This window comes from Engystomops pustulosus, chromosome 6 (genome assembly GCF_040894005.1).
Source record: "Engystomops pustulosus chromosome 6, aEngPut4.maternal, whole genome shotgun sequence".
NCBI classification, from domain to species: Eukaryota; Metazoa; Chordata; class Amphibia; order Anura; family Leptodactylidae; genus Engystomops; species Engystomops pustulosus.
This window is the reverse complement of record NC_092416.1, coordinates 50,158,881-50,178,718: the sequence shown is the minus strand read 5'-3', so window position 1 is coordinate 50,178,718 and position 19,838 is coordinate 50,158,881. Positions and strand designations below refer to the sequence as shown.

At 40.3% G+C, this 19,838-nt stretch overlaps 2 protein-coding genes across 7 annotated transcripts in view; one reads left to right on the top strand and one right to left on the bottom strand.

Moving 5' to 3' along the window:
- ACAP3 (ArfGAP with coiled-coil, ankyrin repeat and PH domains 3) overlaps positions 1–12,763 on the top strand; it is a 116,896-nt gene extending 104,133 nt beyond the window's left edge. For 4 of the 6 annotated variants that reach the window (XM_072156018.1, XM_072156019.1, XM_072156013.1 and 1 more), the window contains 6 exons: positions 547–647; positions 767–987; positions 1,204–1,313; positions 1,582–1,692; positions 1,799–1,860; positions 10,303–12,763. In XM_072156018.1, the coding sequence (XP_072012119.1) occupies positions 547–647; positions 767–987; positions 1,204–1,313; positions 1,582–1,692; positions 1,799–1,860; positions 10,303–10,409 (712 nt within the window). In that variant the 3' untranslated portion in view covers positions 10,410–12,763. The remainder of the gene's footprint in view (positions 1–546; positions 648–766; positions 988–1,203; positions 1,314–1,581; positions 1,693–1,798; positions 1,861–10,302) is intronic. The other 2 variants (XM_072156017.1, XM_072156015.1) reach the window with 1 other exon arrangement.
- Positions 12,764–16,242: 3,479 nt separating this feature from the next.
- Positions 16,243–18,929, bottom strand: LOC140065682 (phospholipase A2 homolog otoconin-22). The gene is made up of 4 exons (XM_072113257.1): positions 18,871–18,929; positions 18,534–18,678; positions 17,753–17,862; positions 16,243–17,416 (listed from the first exon to the last, which is right to left on the bottom strand). The coding sequence occupies exons 1-4, from the start codon at positions 18,908–18,910 to the stop codon at positions 17,268–17,270; spliced, it is 444 nt and encodes a 147-aa protein (XP_071969358.1). The 5' UTR covers positions 18,911–18,929; the 3' UTR covers positions 16,243–17,267.
- Between the last annotated feature and the right edge of the window lie 909 nt (positions 18,930–19,838).

The following is a 19,838-nucleotide window of genomic DNA, read 5'->3' as shown; positions in this document are numbered from 1 at the left end:
CTGTATATTAGCTGACATCTTTACACCTAAACAATAACAAAAATATGTAATCACGAGGAATTTCTCATTTATTTCTATAAACCAAGTGCCTCGAGGATGTCCATAGCCTTTTATGATCATACAATTCTCTGTGGGGTAACAATATAACTGGTTTAGTCACATTGTCGTGTACATAGGAGAAGGTTAACCTTATACCAAATATCAAAGTGTGTCCCTATTATGGGGCTCTCTCTCATTTCACTTGGGTCAGTTTCTAAGCCCAAGATTGAGGATGCCCAATAGAGGTGAATCCTACATTGGATGTCACCAACCATTGGCAATGGGGATGGTACCAATCTGGGCAGATCCCCTTCTCTCTCCTAAAGCCCTTGCTGCATCTACATGATGTCCATCTGTGTTATGTTTGCCCCTGGTTGTAGATCTGTTCTGTTAGGTGCAATGCATTTACAATGTATGTTGTCCAGTTAGTAAAAAGATATTTTTAATTTGCATATTGATTGTGTAATTTGCTTTATTTTAACATGTTTTTGGCTTCCTATCTGTTGGCCCCGCAGGTCTGAGCAGTGATAGTGGTCTGGGAGGCAGCACAGATGGAAGCAATGATGTCTTAGTGTTTGGATCGGTGGTAGACAGCGTCACAGAGGAAGGTAAGCCTTACTAATCTGGGGCTAGGTAGACTAATGTTGTCCGTGCATGGTAAGGCGCTGTCATACACGGTCCTATAATGTCATTTCCTTCACTTGGTTCTCTCTTCCCGTTGCTTTAGAGTGTGAGGTCTCAGAAGAGTCTAGTGGAGAAGCAGAGACAGAACAAGAACCTTCGGACCCAGAGGACCTACGAGAACTTCACCCGGGGCTGTTAATGTACAAAGCATCTCGTGCAAGGAACCTGCCTATCATGGCTGAAGCACTCGCCAATGGAGCCAACGTCAACTGGGTGAACGATGAAGATGAGAGCAAAACGCCTCTAATTCAGGCTGTAATGGGGGTATGGAATGAGACATTTCTTTGTATATATTCATGATTTTGTAGATCTTTAGACACACCACCTTCCTTATACCTCAATACATACAATGTGGTGATTTTATGTTCTTGTTATATACAGTGTCTCGGGTCTTTATAACAATAAATCAATACAACTCATCCTGTAGTTAGATGTTTTTGATGTCGCTTATTGACTCTAATGCTTTCTATTTTATTATAGGGCTCGCTTATAGCTTGTGAGTTTTTACTACAGAATGGGGCAGATGTAAACCAGACTGATATGAGGGGACGAGCACCGATACATCACGCAACATATCTTGGGCACACTGGGTAAATAAATATACCAAAAATAGCATATATATATATCTATATATCTATATATATATAGATATATATATATATATATATATATATATATATATATATATATATATTATACCAAAAAAAAACTAGTTATGGTCATACGGCTAATAGCTAGGCTATTATTTTGGAAACAATGGGGCACATTTAGTTACCTGTCTGACGAAGTTCCCCGAAAGTGCATTGTCGGCGATAATGCTCTGTGCTGCTATTCAATGTTTTCTCTGTTCCCTCTCAGTCAGGTTTGTTTGTTCCTGAAACGGGGAGCCAATCAGCACGCAGTGGATGACGACGGTCAAGATCCTCTCAGTATTTCCGTGCAGGCAGCAAACGCAGATATAGTGACTTTGTAAGTTTTCTCTCTCATTATATTTTATTATATATATGTAGGTGTGTATTTAGATGTATACATGATCTCCTGGACTAAGAGTTCCTCATCCCCTCTTCCACCACAGGCTACGACTTGCCCGGATGAATGAAGAGATGAGAGAAGCAGAGGGGCCATTCGGACAACCAGGTCAATATCCCAGCAACAGCCCAACAGAACAGCAGTACAGGAAGTGCATCCAGGAATTCATCTGCCTTAATATAGATGAGTGTTAGTCAGACAAAGTCCCTCAAAGGGGGCGCAGCTGATCCCTACTCTTTTGAACTTTTTCCGGTAGCTGCTCTTGGCACCCTTTTTTTTGGAAACCTGCATGGGGATTGTCTTCTGGCATCAGGGGAGGGAAAGAATCACTTGTGGACCAGGGGCACAACTAAACCAAAATGTTCCTTTTTTTTTTTTTTTTAAAGGTTTGGACCAATATTATTACTATTTTTGTCCTCATCACTGCCAAGAGCAAAAGGAAAGATGATGTATTCATATTTTATGTACTGTTTAGCACTTTTACAAACTGTGATTCTTTTAGACTTTTATGTTATGGAGATCAGACACTGAGATGACGGAGTCGGTGGGAGAACCTGCGGCTCTTCTGCCTCTTCAGTGCCTGATTATTTATTTATTTAGGGATAAAGCTAAAGGGACCCAGCTGAGGCAGTGACAGGTACTTCTACATTCAGGGACCTTGCTCGCGTCAGCTGCCTAGTTGAGAAGGGTTCTCGTCTTGATGAATTTTATAGGGGGTCAGCTCTGTCGTTACAACTTCGCTTTAGTGAATTTGGGGTTTGGATATCAAAATTGAGACCCAAGTGGTGGGGGTATAGAGCAATTTGCTGTAATGCTGCGTGGGGTTTCCTTAGAGACCCACATTTAAAGCACTTTTCCTATTTCGAGGTTGTCTTTTTCCTGGTGCTCATATTTAGTGTGCTAACTACACATGGACTTATGGCTTCCCCTATGCTTGCCTAGGTGTGTTGTGCTTTGTCTTAACTTCTTCACTGCCAGACAGTAGATAGGAAGGAAAGAGATACAGGTGAACCATTGCTGTGATTATGGACATTCCTGCTCCGGAAAGACCGATAATTTGTAGATATCCCAGCACACAATATTATATCATAAATAGGTGCTTGTCTTGGTTATGGTGCCTGGGTGTCTCTGCAGTCTCTTAAATCCCATATACAAGTAATAAGCCTTTTTCTCTGCACGTTTGCATTGCATTCACCTCTTGGGTCGCTAACACGCTATGTATTTCCCTCTCCGCAGTTGCTCTCCTTGTCCCATGTCTTTTTATTTTTGCCTTCACCACTTGTTTTGTTTGGTCCTATGTGTCTCCTTGTCTTTCCACTACTTCTTTGGTGCCTATCTTACTCCTTCCTGGTTCTCCTTAAAGAATAACACATCCCGCACTAGCAGTGAAGAGGTGAACGCACCTCTCGTATAAAGTGCACTTCCCTCACACTGCCCTCACACTGGACCAGCAGAATTGGTGATATCTATGAGACCACTCCATGAATTCCAGAGAATCAACTACCATAGGCTTCCCAAGTATATTCCTATGTCACCTCTAGCGCTATGCAATTCCATTGTATGAAGAGATCAGGACATCAGGGACATAGAGAGGACTGTTAAATATTTGGCTATTAATCTTCACCTGATCTTGTCTATAACTCCCCTTACCATCCGTACCTGCTTAACCCATCGGCGGATACCTCCCTCCACATAGTGGATTACCATAACTCATCACTTCTGAGCCCGAACCCGTTATATTAGCCGTCTGACCTCTCTGGGGTTTATGAAAACCCTGGACAAATGTATTATATGCACCTTAGATCCATCATTCTTATTCACTGTCTTTTTGGGGTGATGGACCTTTTCTAACACCCTCTCAGAAAAGCACAGAAATAAAATAAAATATCCATGTAGTATGATTGCTTCTTCAGTTTTATTACTCGCTAGACATGCAATAAATACCTTTTCATTCAGCCACCAAAAGGTGAGATAAGTGGGAACGGCAGCCATATTACTATTTGTGGATCTTCAAAGGCCTATAACATGTTATGTGATGGACCATTGAAAGAAGAATTGGGTTTTTTTTATTAGTGGGGGTGGAAAACAGTTGAGTTACATCGGGAGACATCATGGCGTTCCTAGGCCTATTTGTCAACACCAGAAAGCACTGCCAAACCGGAGCCTGTTGGCTTCAATCACTGACTACCAACTAGCAAAAATTTGCTTTATAGGAGGTAAAAAACACTAGGTGCTAACTCCATTGGAGATCTGAACATATGGCCATGTAATACCTTCCTCAGGATCCTTCTAGGCGTTTACACTCTACCCTATACCAATACCCTTGCAGGTCAAAATGGGTTAAAAGGAAACTCTACCAGGTGGCCCATGCTCCGAATTCCCACATGACTTCAATACTTCTCTTCTTTGGAAGTTTCGGGGGAAGGACATTGGATACGCTTTGGCCAATAAGTGGCCTCCTTGGACTACGGGACTTTACTTTTTGTACAAGTAACGTCCAGTGGTCCGAAGAGACCACTAGTAAGAAAATCAACTATATACATGTGCACTTTTCCTCTTTCCAGTATTGGATACGACACACAGAAACACATAATTATATATTCGTGTAAATGTAATTTTGTAAATGATTTTATTGTACTTTTGTTTTCTCTTAATTTTTTAATTTTTTTTTTTACTTAATTTATTATGGTATATGCCAAACAGTGCAGTAAAGTGTCCACTAATGAATGACCACCACCAAATCGTATACTGCTGCCTGAGGTCCAAGCTGCTTTATGTTCTAGGATATACACTATATAAACCCCTATTTAGTTGCAATAGGACTTTTTAAGAACTTTTTGTCAGACTCTTGAGTTCACAATCGGGTTGAACTCATCCGACTTTATCCTGCTTAGCTGGTTTCTTGAAGAACCCTACAAGTTCTATGTCACACGTAATTGTCTATACTTTTGTATTGTCTTTATGTCATGGATGGATGTTACATATGGAATCATTTTTTTAAGTTAAGTTGTTAAAGAATTTATTTGATAAATCATTTGCTATAAATCAGAAATGTAACCTTTCTTTTTGAACATTTCTGTAAGGAAGTCAATGTTTTATTGCAGTTTTCGACTGTTACTTTTAATTATTTTACTGTTTTGTTTTTGTTTTTTTTTTAGTTTTTTAAAGAAATTTGATATCCATGAATATCAGGCACATTTAATAACATGCACCAAATAGTAAATTCCATTCTTCCATTATAATAAAGAACACTTTTGCTTTTTTTTAGTTTTTCACAATATCTTCATATTACTAGAAATATTACAAGTCAATGTTACCCAGACACCCTGGACCCTCAGCAGCCAATCAGATGTTGTCATTTATTATTCTTGTGCAAATGAATGAAAATAAGATTCTGATTGGTTGCTTTGAGTATACACTATTTGCATGTTATTAAATAGGCTTGTTGATGTAGAATGTGAATTGTGTATATAAATATGTATACACATATATATTATATATTGTGTCTGAAGGCTGTAACGGTTATTTTTAATTAGTTATTAAAAAAAATAAGTGACAATAGTAACAAATGCAACGTATCAGAGACCTCAGTTCCTATATCTATGACTACTACTTTGCTATTCACCTACATAGAATAGAAGCCGTCACTGTGTGAGTTCCCCCACCATTTGATCTGTTACTGCCAAACTATTAAATATTTAGGAGTGACCACCGTTAATCCCAATTTCCAGATTGCCAATGCATCATTCTCACTGGAGTTCAGGAAGCTGTGTTATAAGTTGTTTATTGGGCTCCTTGCATTGCAGAGCTACCCCCCTTATTGCGATCCTTATATAGTGACTGCCCTACGATGTACACATGATCATGACCATGTGTCCTCCATGTTATATACAAGAACATGAGACCAAAATAGCTCAGTGTTATGAAGAATTCCTCCATTATCTTGACTTCCTGGAGGCCTGTGGCATAGGAGATATTGGGGTTAACTTGACTAAATTGTGGGTCTGCCTGTAGTTTTCTACAACTAAATTATTGATGCAGGGATCTGACTCTGAGGTGTCCAGTAGAAAATATTAAAAAAAAACTCTAATTACAACTTTTCCTCAAATACCATAACAAATCTGTTTGATGGCTATTCCTGCCTCCCGGTGCACTTGCAGATAAAGACTGTGGCCACCAAAGTATGTTTCTGTTTCTGGGGTTTTCTGGCCTCCGATACGACTAATGATCTGTCCTTTGGATAGGTCACTAATATCCGATTGCAAGGGTGGGACACCTGGCACTAAAGACACATCTACGTCCATAGTGTCTCGCCCATCTCCTCCCACCGATGGTTGAGTTCTCATAGAAGTGAATAAGAGGTGTACCTGCAATACCCTATGGACTGGGTTGTGTTTTTCTGGCCCATACAATAGTATAGATACTGGGTATTGCATGAAGATAAACTATTAATGACCTAAAAAAAACTTCTACAGGGCCCTATGTTGAGTTGATGGACTTTTTCATAATAATTTTTTCAATGTGACATGGAATAAATGTTAACCCTACCAGGAAAGGTAGAATAAAGCAATTTATTATATTCACGCCCTTTTACCGCCCCTTATCTCACCTTTTAATATCAGATCACCATCTCCATCACTGTCCACATCCTTAATGGCTTGTATTCCAGTGATATGGATGTAGATATTTTTGAGAGTTGTCATTTGGACTCACAAAGCATTGGATTCAAATCATCCCAGCCATCCCTTCTTACTCTGAGAGTTCATTTTTTTAGTTTATGTTTTAAAGAATCCTAAATAATAAATGCATTATGTTGTATAGTTGTTAGAGGTATTTATTATATATATCATTCATGACATCACCTTTTAGTTCACTGATGGCCAAAGTTTCTACCCTTCTGTAACTGTATGTGACCTTCTGAAAGCAGTGACAGCCCATGTACCTGCTACAGGGAAACCTGTCATCAGAAATTGGCCAAATAAACCACTAGTAGTATGTCCTAAAGCAGCTGAGCAGTTTCTAAATATGTTTCTTACATGGCCTCTTGTTGCGGCATTAAATTGGTTTTATGAAGTCAAGGAGGCGGAGAGTTTAACACTGAAGTCAAGCTTTCTCTGCCTTAGAATGCCCCCTTCTCTGTAACGGGTGGTCCTGCGTCCAGGGAAATCATTGACCAGATCTCCTGAAGTCCGATGCATGATGTCGATCACATAGGTGGAGGTGTTCAGAGGCAGACAGAACTTGACTTCAGCGTTAAACTCTCCGCCTCGCTGACTTTATGCATCCAACTTGCATCTTAGTTCAAAGTTGATTTTCTAGATGGTTACACCAAGCTTGACCATGAAAGAAATGTGATCTAGACTGATTGGCAACATACTGGTAATAGTTTATGAGACCAATTTCTGATGACAGGTTCCCTTGAAAACGTTGCCTAGACTACGTATGTACTTACAAAAACCCAGAACGATTGTATATTGTGATCCGGCTTAGACTTTACAGTTCTGAAGCATTTATGTGCTTTTTCAAGGATCTTGTGCACCACTTATGGCTACAGAGACCTGCAAAATGTATATATTGTAAATGTAAAGCAGAGTTCATTGGATATTTTATAGATCCAGTGAAAAAGGCAAGTGATCTGTTTTACCTCGTACTATCATGGACCCCACCCTTAAAACTTAATACGTCAGGGAGCGCATGAGGAATATACAACGAATCGCACAATAAGAACCCCTCTCGCTGTACATAGGCTGATGCATACTCTACCTTCTATGTCTTGCTTGCACCTGTTGGTGCTATTTTCTTTTTATGCCTGGTCAATTTTTTGATGTTTTTCTGAATATTGTATGTCATTTCCTCTGTACTATTTCCACCCCATGTTCCCAGATGAAGCTTCTTGTGACACTTGAACCCTTGGCAACAAAAGAGTTTAGACCTAATGCAAAGGTGTTTGATGTGTTTTTATATAGGAAGTATAGAACGCACACATACACTGAACAACCCCCAATGTTTTTATTCTTTCCTCAACCTGTCTTTATAAGCACTGTTAATAAAAGTCATACTCCAACTCTTCTTCTCATCTGCTTTGCTCTTTATTGCTGTCTTGACCTGATGATTAACACCTCCATACATCTCTACACTGCTTCCACTTTGACACTGCTGTGTCGCCTTAATAATATACTGTATATATGGGATCATAGATGAAATAAGAGTAAATCAAGATGGCCGATGTTGCCGAGAACTACAGTAGGTCACAAATCCTGGTGGTGGGTGGCAGCACTTGCAGGTAAAGTGTATGGCACATTTGGGCCAATTTTGTAAAGAGGGCCTGTCACAGAGTACAGGACAGACTTCATGTGATTGATGCCCCCGATCAATCCTTCTAAAACCTGTCCACCCATTGGTTGTAACCCAGAGCAATTTATATGTAAATGAACTCGTTCTAGTCAAGGGGGCAGTGCCCTTTTACTTTCTTACAGCCCAGAGAGAGAGAGAACCAGAAAAAAATAAAAGGGTACCCTCTCCCCCTTGCCAACAATAAGCTAATTCACATATTACAGATAAAAAAACACTAAAACACCAAATTGCTAACAATAAAATGGTAAGTCATTCAGATGCGGGACTTTGGTCCGGAGGACTTGCCAATAGGTAACAAGGTAAATGATAAATGGGTTGTCCTGGTTCAGTATAGGTTAAACAAATTCTCCATTGCTTCACGGATCCCTATTGGTCCATCTTGAAAATGGCAATTTAGTCAATCTCTGGAGTCTGCAGTTACTGGCAGAACGATCTTTTCCGATTTATCAAGTTGGTCCCAGTGATGATAAAACAGCGAGGAATTGGCAAGTGGCGAAGAAGTGTGGAAATGTTCTCGGCAATATATAGAAATATTCTCCCCGTGTACCCTAAAGTCTATGACCTCCACCAAGCATTATAATATGCTAGTGCCTTTATCATTTATTTACATTATGCCATTTCCAAGATATTCCCAACTAAATCCATATGCTAATAAGGCAGTTGATGCACCCAGATCTTGTCCTCAGCACCCATAGCACTGATGTTCCCTCCGAAGTCACTTCCTTTTTCTTCCAGTGCCGATCCATGCCTCTCATAAGACAAATGCTCATCTGACAGAGAGGGTAGTGGTCCGGGCAGGAATAGCGGTGCCCTGGATGCTAAAGATACCTTGGTGTACATGCTGCCTCATTAGCATAAATATAAAAATGGGAATTTATCAGAAAGGTCATATTGGACACAAATATTGAAAAATATTTCTCTACAACATGATACCAGCATAGATGGTGATAGTTCTGACAAGTCTATGACAAGGGATCTGTCATAGAATACCTTTATAGACAATCTTATGAGGCCTTGATCTATCCCTCTGGGCGATAAGAGGACAATAGAAATGTATCTAAAGAACATTGCATAGTAGATACTGCTCTGTATCTTCCAAGACATCCAAGTTGCCTGTAGGACTTTTGCAAGGAATAATAATTTTGAGACCTTGGCTCACCAAGGAGACAGCTGTATTTAAAGGGGTTGTCCACATTCGGCAAATAATTAATATTATCTGTGTAAGGAGAAATTATACAATTTTCCAATATACTTTCTGTATCAATTCTTTACGATTTTCTGAATCTCTGCTTGTTGTCTTCCTATAGAAAGATTCTATGTTTACTTCCAGTGGATGTAAATCTGTCCATGGTCATGTGATGTCACACAGGTGCACAAACCATTAGTATCAAACAGCTCTGATTACTCTGTTATACTAACGGCTCATGCGCCTGTGTTTCCATCACAAGACCATGGTCAGATTTCTGTACACTGGAAGTAACCATAGAACCTTTCTGTAGAAAGACAGCAAGCAGAGATCTAGAAAACCGTGAGGAATTGATTCAGAAAGTATATTGTATAACTTCTCACTGCACAAACAATATCAATTATTTTCTGAAAGTGAACAACCCCTTTAAATTACTAATTGGGTGGTGTACAGTAAGTATAATAAATATTCTAAGTAAATCACAGCACAAATTTCATATTTCACATACTTTAAAAGTTAGAATGCTGTTGTTTGATTGGTTTATTTTGGCAGTAAAGTTTATCACAAAGGGATCCAAACAATCCTTCTATTCAAGCCATCTCCTCACCTCCATAACCTCAGACTCTCCACTAGACATAACACACAGGGACAGTTGTAAGTCACTAATAGACAACCAATTACAGGACTAATTTCATTTTGTATTCTGTTTTTAAAAAATTAAAGAGTTTTCCCACCGACACCTACCTCGGGAATGGAGGTCCACTGACCCCACAGAGAGAATGCCCCACATGTGCGGAAAGGGGATCAGCTAGGTAGAAATGAAATATTCTATGGATAAGTTCTAAATAGTCTACATTGGAAAATCCCTTTTAAGGCTATGCTGTAATTAGTTGCTATAGGATTTTCAGATTTTTTTATTTATTAGATGTACAAAAATAATAATCTGAGGGGTCAGTTGTTGTCTAACATTCTGCTGGGCTCTTTTTTATGTTCACTCCATTGCATTGCAGGTGATACCACTTACTTGGATATTTTCCGTGAATTTTCCCACATGGCATCCAACAACCCAGAAAAGCTGAGCCGACGAAGTGTTTACTTCAGTCAGTCCTGCCGGTAATGGATTCAGCGGAGACATATGAAAAGATATTATTATATTATCCTTTGTTGAGGGGAAAACAGCAAAGAGATGAAATCTCCTGAAGTAAAGCGCAGGTTTTCCACTTGGTGGATGATTCACCTACAAACCACTAAAGTATTCAACCAAGTATTGGACCTTGATGGATAGCAAAAACTTCTAATGTTCCTCATGTTATTCTTACGTAACCTGTGGAGAAGAGGTAGCCCCAGCTGTTTTTGGTGGCATAGCTCTTCTTCGGATGAATTTACAAAAATGCTCAACTTTATCATTGTTTCATACGTTTTGGAATATTATTGCTGAATTTGAGACCGTTGCTGCCAAATAGTCACTTTATTTTTTTTTATTAATATTACGTTTTTCCAAAATTTTCTATATTTAATCGGCTATAACAACCAGTCAAAACTCTTATTTTGATTTTAAAAATGTAAAAGCTGTAATCTGATTGGATGTTATGCCTGTTGCTATGGGTTAAAGCATAGCTTGTTTTTAGGCCATACTAATTCCTGCAGTAACTATTATCAGTGGATTAGAAATCCTTCTGCAGGGCTGTGAAGGCCTAACATTTGAAGATGAACTCCTGGTCATTTTTTGTATATTCAACCAAGAAAGAAGTTACACAGACAAACCTTTTATATAATGTTTTAAGATGATATGAAGTTATCACTTTTTGTTTGGCTGGCTGGTCCAGAATATAGTGCAGACATAGGAGGGTTTTTTTTTAATACACCTCATGCCTAGTAGATTTTAGTTATGTGGTAAAAAGATAATCCGTGTATCTGTAGCATGCTAGACAGAAATTGGGCACCTATAGATTACACCCTCGATTACTACTACAACAATCCCTTGAATGGAGCTGAACTGCAATGCCATATCGTGCCCAATGTCCTTTTCTTAAAGGGGTTTTCCCACGAAACAAATCCTGTGGATAGGGCCTAACTTACTGCTTATGGGGTCTCAGTGATGAGACCCCCTACAAATCACAAAATCAATGGGGTCCCAGGTACCTCAGTCAGAACCCTCATCGTTCCCCAAGATTAATGGAGCAGGCAGCTGTGGATGACCGTTCTGCTCCATTCATCTCTATGGAGCTGCCAGAAATTCCCGAACGTAGCGAGCGACGAGGGGTCCGACTGAGGTATCTGGGACCCCATCGGACCCTTCATTCTCGTGAACTGTGAGCGTCTCATCACTGAGACCCCCAAAGATCAGTAGGATAGGCACTGTCCTTTGGATAGGGCCTAACTTATTTTGTGTGAAAACCCCTTTAAGAGCACTTGCACATAAATTCCGATTTCCACACAGAATGTAAGGGAGAAATGTCCACAGTATGTCAAATTTCCGCTCGTGAAGCCGATCTCTTCTCTACAAGTTGGAGAGGAGACGTCTGCTGCAAAATCTGCATATGTTACAGCCTTATTTACCACAGATTTTGGGCTATATTTAACTGTGGGTTGGGTGCGGACTTTCTGTATCCATATGAAATTTCCCTAAATGTACCAAAATGCAACCCATTGCCCATTAGTGAGTTTGGTCCAACCTAGAATCACTGATCTGAAATCAGTATATACATTCAGTTCAGGGATTTTAGGTGCTGCTGTTGCATAGAGCGAGTTTGTCAAACCAAACAGACGACAGGCTTCATGCAAAAAACACAGACAGTGTTTTTCAGTTTCTTCTCATTGCTTTACACTGCAGCTATGTTATATACCGTACAACAAATGGATTGTTGTATAATATTAAACACACGCCGACTGGATCACTGATTTTCATTATGGCAAGAACAGATTTTTTAGAAACCACCCTCAATTATGTCAGTGTGAAAAATGTAAAATATTGCTGAAGCTTACAGAATTTATAGATTTAAAATGCAGATCTGAAGAACACTTTACGGATAATGGCGCCCAGCCAACAAAGTGACATGTTCGCAGCCAGAGAGCGACTGTTTTTATTTGTGGCATTTACTTGTAGTCTGAGGTAATTCTCCCATGCTCAACAAGCGGGGCAGCCATTTTGTCTGTTTATAATCTCATCATCTCATCACTTTGCATGGTGACATATAGTAATGTAGTATCTGGTCTCCTTCAGTCCTAAACCCCTCCATTTTATGTAATTTGCCTACTGCATGGCTTGCCCTATATAATACACATGCTTTTCAATTGTATTCAGTCTGGAAGCAATGCATTACAAGGGTATACTGGTATATTCCTTGTGGACTTTCATCATTGAAGGATATCATGTATATAAACTGTTTAAATGTTAAGTAATATATCTGATAGCAAATATCTATTATTTAAGAAAGCTTAAGGTGAAATAAAGACTGGATTACACTAAAACTGAGTTTTTGTATAATTTTTTTCCCCCCAATGCATTACATGTGGGATATTGTAGTCATTTATGGCCTTTGAGTATAGTTGTACAATCTAGGTATTGATAGATGAATGGGCATTCTCAGTAGAGCTCAGTGTACAGCAAAATACACTCACCGGCCACTTTATTAGGTACACCTGTCCAACTGCTCGTTAACACTTAATTTCTAATCAGCCAATCACTTGGCGGCAACTCAGTGCATTTAGGCATGTAGACATGGTCAAGACAATCTCCTGCAGTTCAAACCGAGCATCAGTATGGGGAAGAAAGGTGATTTGAGTGCCTTTGAACGTGCCATGGTTGTTGGTGCCAGAAGGGCTGGTCTGAGTATTTCAGAAACTGCTGATCTACTGGGATTTTCACGCACAACCATCTCTAGGGTTTACAGAGAATGGTCCGAAAAAAAAGAAAAAACATCCAGTGAGCGGCAGTTCTGTGGGCGGAAATGCCTTGTTGATGCCAGAGGTCAGAGGAGAATGAGCAGACTGGTTCGAGCCAGGCAACAGTGACTCAAATCGCCAGCCGTTACAACCAAGGTAGGCAGAAGAGCATCTCTGAACGCACAGTACGTCGAACTTTGAGGCAGATGGGCTACAGCAGCAGAAGACCACACCAGGTGCCACTCCTTTCAGCTCAGGAAACTGAGGCTACAATTTGCACACGCTCATCAAAATTGGACAGTAGAAGATTGGAAAAACCTTGCCTGGTCTGATGAGTCTCAATTTCTGCTGCGACATTTGGATGGTAGGGTCAGAATTTGCGTCAGCAACATGAAAGCATGGATCCATCCTGCCTTGTATCAACGGTTCAGGCTGGTGGTGGTGGTGTCATGGTGTGTGGAATATTTTCTTGGCACTCTTTGGGCCCCTTGGTACCAATTGAGCATCGTTGCAATGCCACAGCCTACCTGAGTATTGTTGCTGACCATGTCCATCCCTTTTTGACCACAATGTACCCAACATCTGATGGCTACTTTCAGCAGGATAATGCGCCATGTCATAAAGCTGGAATCATCTCAGACTGGTTTCTTGAACATGACAATGGCCTCCACAGTCACCAGATCTCAATCCAATAGAGCATTTTTGGGATGTGGTGGAACGGGAGATTCGCATCATGGATGTGCAGCCAACAAATCTGCGGCAACTGTGTGATGCCATCATGTCAATATGGACCAAAATCTCTGAGGAATGCTTCCAGCACCTTGTTGAATCTATGCCACGAAGAATTGAGGCAGTTCTGAAGGCAAAAGGGGGTCCAACCCGTTACTAGCATGGTGTACCTAATAAAGTGGCCGGTGAGTGTATATGCTCACATAATGATACATAGGGGCACATTTATTTACCCGGTCACCGGAATTCACTGAAAGTGAGTTGTCCAACTATAATGCATTGTGCAGCGATTCACTAAGATTGTGCGCCTGATATCCTGCATGTGTCGCTTCCCTGCTCAGGTCTGCCGGATTTCACCATCCTTTTAGTGGTGCATGAAAGTGCTTGGTCTTGTGACACAATTTAAAAGTTAAATACCGCGCTCAGTCTGAATCAGTCAGACCATCTGACGGCACGGATGGAAGCCAGCGCAGCTGCGCCACAAACAGGGTCGCTTGCGGCACAATCCCGGGACACACACTTCCTAAATACCCGTACAAGCCGCTTTAGCCCCAAAAAGCTGCACAGTCCCACAAAAGTGTGCAGCGTGACCCTTAGTAAATGAGCCCCATAGTGTTGTGAGCAAAGTTTTCCTACTCTTCTGCAAAAAGCATCCATAGGGGGACATGTAGGACTGTAGGAGAGATATAACACAGCCATATTTCTCTTACTCTTTTCTGACAGGAAAGGATCTACACTGACACATGACAAATGGACCTTCCTGGTTACCTCACAGTTTGGGATAAATGGCATTTAATAACAATCCTCCTTTAAATCTGCATATTAAGCTGAGAGCTGAGGGGTTAATGTAAAGCTAAGGCTGGGATCACATCAAGGTTTTTTTTTGCATTTACAATGGGAAAGCACCTGACGTATACTCTTAGCATATACATTGGCAAATAGTGGAAGAGGATAGAGGCGGAAAATTGAAAATGCCCCCCCCTCCCGAGGATGATGCTATCTCACACAGTAGTAGTCAGTCAGTGACACAGACATTAGAAGTATCTAGTAATTTATAGGCGATGATCTGCTCCATCAGGAAGAGGACTTCTTTACGATTTCTCCCAGACATGGTTTATCTCTGATGAATTCACAGTCAAATGTCTTCAGCTCTATACAGCACAACTCCACACAGCACCCATAAAAATACCACAGTCACTTACAGTCACTTAATGGATCATGTTCCTAAATATATATTAATCTCACAACACGACTAAAAACACCATTCCCCACATAAAACATCCTTTATATAGTCACCCGAATAAATTATAGTATATACAGCACCCTTAATTTATTGTATATACTAGGCCCCCTGAACTACAGAACCCAGCTAATTTATATGCATATCTGATTTATATACAGTTCCCCTAATTTATTTATAACAGCCCTCATATACATACTCCTAAATTATATACAGTACTCTATATAAGGCCACTCAGCTTAACTAAAATCCAGCCCCTATATACAGATCCCTCATAGACAGTTTATAGAACCATGGTGCACACAGTATACAGGCCCCCCCTATAGTATTATGTACAGCCTCCCCCCCCATAGTATTATGCACAGCCCCCTCCCCGTAGTATTATGTACAGCCTCCCCCCCATAGTATTATGCACAGCCCCCTCCCCGTAGTATTATGTACAGCCTCCCCCCCATAGTATTATGCACAGCCTCCCCCCCCATAGTATTATGCACAACCCCCTCCCCATAGTATTTTGCACAGCCTCTCCCACTCCCTTAGTATTATACACAATCCACCGAAAATAATAAACCTGGTACTGTACTTACCTCCAGAAACCGATGTTCTCCTGCAGCTCCTCGTCCTCTACTCCCGTTGCCGGCGGCCGCTCTGTCTGTACTGTGTAGTGACCCAGGCCGACGTGCGTGGTTACATCCACACGCATATCCTGCAGAGCGGTGCGTACAGGCAAGCTGTGCTGCACCGCTCTGCCCATCAACTACATTGGCGCCTTAAAGACGCCAATAAAATAGATTTTTCAAGTAGTGAGGACTTGGCAAGTCCATACTAACGGCGGCAAAATGTCACTTCTTAAAAGGGCCTGTCTTCACCCCGCCTCATGGCCGATGCGGCCCTGGTTGTTGCCTCCATGTGGTCACTTCTACACTGTGGAAAACTACGCAATAGCAAACTTTGGAGCCTTTCTACGGCGCAAAAAAAGTTGCAAACGATCATATGCACCGTGATAAGTCTCAAAAATTAAAGAAACAGGAAAGGCAAAAGTTTTATACATGGGTCCCTTAGAGTCTCAAATGTCAGTAATTTACAAGACAATGAATTCTAAGCAGACATACAATCAAGTTTATTTCAGCGTATAATTTATAAACCACAAAAACAGCCATTGTTTCCTTGTAGCGTTAACTATGTCAGGACTTAGATAATGTGAGACCTATTATTAAATTATATGTATTGTCCCACAGATACATCAAGCATATTTGAAAATAGTGACCATCCTCAGGTAGCTCAAACACAACTTGGAGAGACAATGGAGAGACAAAATTTAAAGGAAATCTACCACCAGGATCAAAGATTGTAAACCAGGCACACTTACTGCTGGTATGTGCCCCCCCTCTGGTAGGGTCCGCTCTTCTTTTAGCTTTTTAGGCTTTCAAAATCATGCAAATTAGCCTAAGCTCTGTGCTCAATTAACATCTCTGGAGCCCCAAAGGCTTTTAGTTGCATAATTTTAAACCCTTTTTTTGGTTAAAACAAGGGCATAAGAAGCTTGAAGAAGAGCAGATCCTACCAGAGGGGGTACATACCAGAATGTATTTGTGCTTAGTTTACAATCCTTCATCCTGGTGGTAGATTTCCTTTAAGGCAAATGTAATATGATTTTTTGTTTTTATTTATAGGACATTCACAGTACATTTCACCAGGACTTGTTAACTGTCACGTGGGCTGCCGAAATTACAAAAACATGTCTCATTTACTCTTCTAGAAACCACAATTGTCCAAATAAATTTGGTTGAACAGTAGCACTTGCAACCTGAGGATAGTTATGGCACTGATTTTGAGAAAAGCAGCTATGCTTCTGCAGTTATGGATAAGCTCTTTAAGCAATTACTTTAAGTGGATCTTTGCTATGCTATTTCCATAAATTTCTTGGTTTGAATTAGCTGTGTAATAGTTATGGCCCCTAATGCAACGTATACCTGCTGTTAATGTTATGACATAGTATCTTATTATGACAAGTCTGAACTGATTATACTGTCCTGTATGTTTGCTTTATATATATGTTACTACTACACCTATATCTACTACTGCACATAAACATTATAGCTTACATACATCAATTCTCTTTTAACAAAAAGGCCTGGGTCCTCTGCAGGCCCCAAGTGAAGAAAAGTTGCGAAAATACACATTGTAACTTTCCAGCTCCTTCCGGAAACAGTTTGCCGCCTTTTCATCACATTCACAGACCAACTTTTCACAGCGATCACGAGCTTTCACTGGAAACAAAACATATTTAGCATTACTATCACATTATTCTTAAATGTGTACAGAAGGATGGTTAATGTGCACCTCCCAACGTCCCAGATTCTGTGGGACAGTCCTTGATTACAGGTAATGTCTCAGGATGCAAATACAGTCCAATCCAATGGAAAAGCAGGGAGCTGTTAGTTCCCAGCTCCACCATTAAGTTATTATAGTTTTTTATAGATTGGACAATTTAACTTGTAGAATCAATGGTTTTCCCATTCTATGACATATGGGAATCGTCCTCATGGAAATTAGTCATCAAATATCTACAAAATTTACTCAACATAAAATCCAATGACACTTACTACATTTGACTTTCTGTTCCTCCTCTACATAGAATCGGTAGGTCTGAGTCACCGGATTACAACCACTAATTTCGGCCTCATTGTAACAGCAGGCTTGTTCATGGCAGCACCTTAAACATAAGACATTCAACCTGTGTCAAGACGCTAAACTATATAAACAATAAGTTTGTCAAAGCCCAAAACACATGTTGTACATTGCCTGATACGATAAGATGTGAGGAAGCTCATAAACAGCATGATGCAGGTCAGTGCCTCTCTAAGACCTCACTCACCTAATCCAACTACAGGCGGTCCCCTACTTAAGAACGCCCAACTTACAGACAACCCCTAGCTACAAACGGACCTCTGAGTGTTGATAATTTACTGTACTTTAGCCCTAGGCTACAATAAACAGCTATAACAGTGATAAAAGGTGCTTTCAATTAAGCTTTATTGTTAATCCTGGTACTGATGACAACCCAACATTTTTAAAATCCAAATTTCTAATAGATGAAAAAAAAATTTGTTCGAGGTTACAATTATTAAAATGTACAAGCTCCAACTTACATACAGATTCAACTTGTATGTAACCCGGGGACTGATTGTATATGGCAGCACTATACTGCAATGCATAGCTGCCAGTATCTGAATGGGTTGACCCAAAATTAATGTTATCCCATATCCAGCGCCACCCCCCCCCCCCCAACCTGGTCAGCATCTTTATCTTATACTAGGGATAGGTAATATTCCCTTAGCATAGTATTAACCCACTTTATATACTATCGAGTATACAGTGTATTACCAGTCAATAGCGTCCACAGGTCTTCCCAGGGTATTGTCTCCACAATGACAGCCATAGTCCGAGAAGTTCGCAAAGCCGTAAATTATGGTAGTCACCTTTATCATTTCGTCAAACTGTGCTGGAGTGCTGGTTACCAGAGCAATGACTGTAATGAGAAAAGAGGTGCAAATAATAGGTTAAACCCATAGTGATGGTATCTTCTACACGTTGTAAGTGTCCTATACAATGTCAATGGAAAACACAAGACATTCATATTTCCATTAACCGCTTGACCCATCTAGATGAGATCTAATGTAAAAAAAAGCCCTATACATAAAAGGATTTAGGGAATACTCACTGCTTATCACCGCAAGTCCTATTGCAAGACACTTGGCCATCTTGAGTTCTCTGTGTCTGTAGTAGGAGCTGTAGACATCCAGCTCCTCCAGTCTTTATATATAGTCACTGTAACCACTTTCCAATCATTGTAATTATGGCCTGTGACTACCATGAAAATGAATGGGTAAAGACACCAGGTAAGTACTGTATTTATCAATATTGCACTGGATGCATCATAGACATTCTCAATGAAAGTGCGTAGTGGCCCCATAATGACAAGGTTTTATCTGAGGAGATGTAACCTTTTATTTAGAAGCTTATGAGATTCTGGCTCCTCGGATCAAGGTCAATTAAGAAGCACAGGATGTTATTTGTACTATATATATAATGATGTGATTTTCTCCATAATGTAATATATGATATATATATATATAACTTTTGTCTTGTCCAGCCAATGGTTTTCCATGAACCAAGTGCTCTAGATAGGAAATATACATTATAGTCAGGAATGGACAAATACTATCATGGGCCTGGGCTGTAGGAAAATTGGCTTCCTCCAACCATTTTATAATCTGCTACTGTGTATAGTGGTATTTTATTATTTCTAAATGTAACATAGACCAGGTCTGCTCAACCATCATACAGTACCGAACAACTAGAGCAGTGGTGGCGAACCTATGGCACGGGTGCCAGAGGCGGCACTCGGAGCCCTTTCTATGGGCACCCGGGCGATCACCCCAGCACACCATACAGAACATAAAGAATCTTCCTGCAGTTCCAAGCAACTCAAAAGATGCTGCTTTCAGTCATATTTTGATACTTACTTTGCTACTTGGGACTGTAGGAAGAGGGAGAATGAGTAGACAGGGCTGAATTACCTTTGGGGGACCTCCTGCTGGCCCCACGATTTTCTCTGTGTACAGAGAGACACTGGAAAGAAGCTAAAATGATGCAAATTTCCCATCTTTTTACTATGTTGCTGTCCTC

What these genes read in the sequence shown, in the direction of transcription:
- LOC140065682 (XM_072113257.1), bottom strand. Translation starts at nt 18,910, where the DNA reads ATGGCCAAGTGTCTTGCAATAGGACTTGCGGTGATAAGCA. An exon ending in AGGACTTGCGGTGATAAGCA is followed by an intron (nt 18,679 to 18,870) that starts GTGAGTATTCCC and finishes TTCTCATTACAG; the next exon opens with TCATTGCTCTGGTAACCAGC. An exon ending in GGAACAGAAAGTCAAATGTA is followed by an intron (nt 17,417 to 17,752) that starts GTAAGTGTCATT and finishes TTTTGTTTCCAG; the next exon opens with TGAAAGCTCGTGATCGCTGT.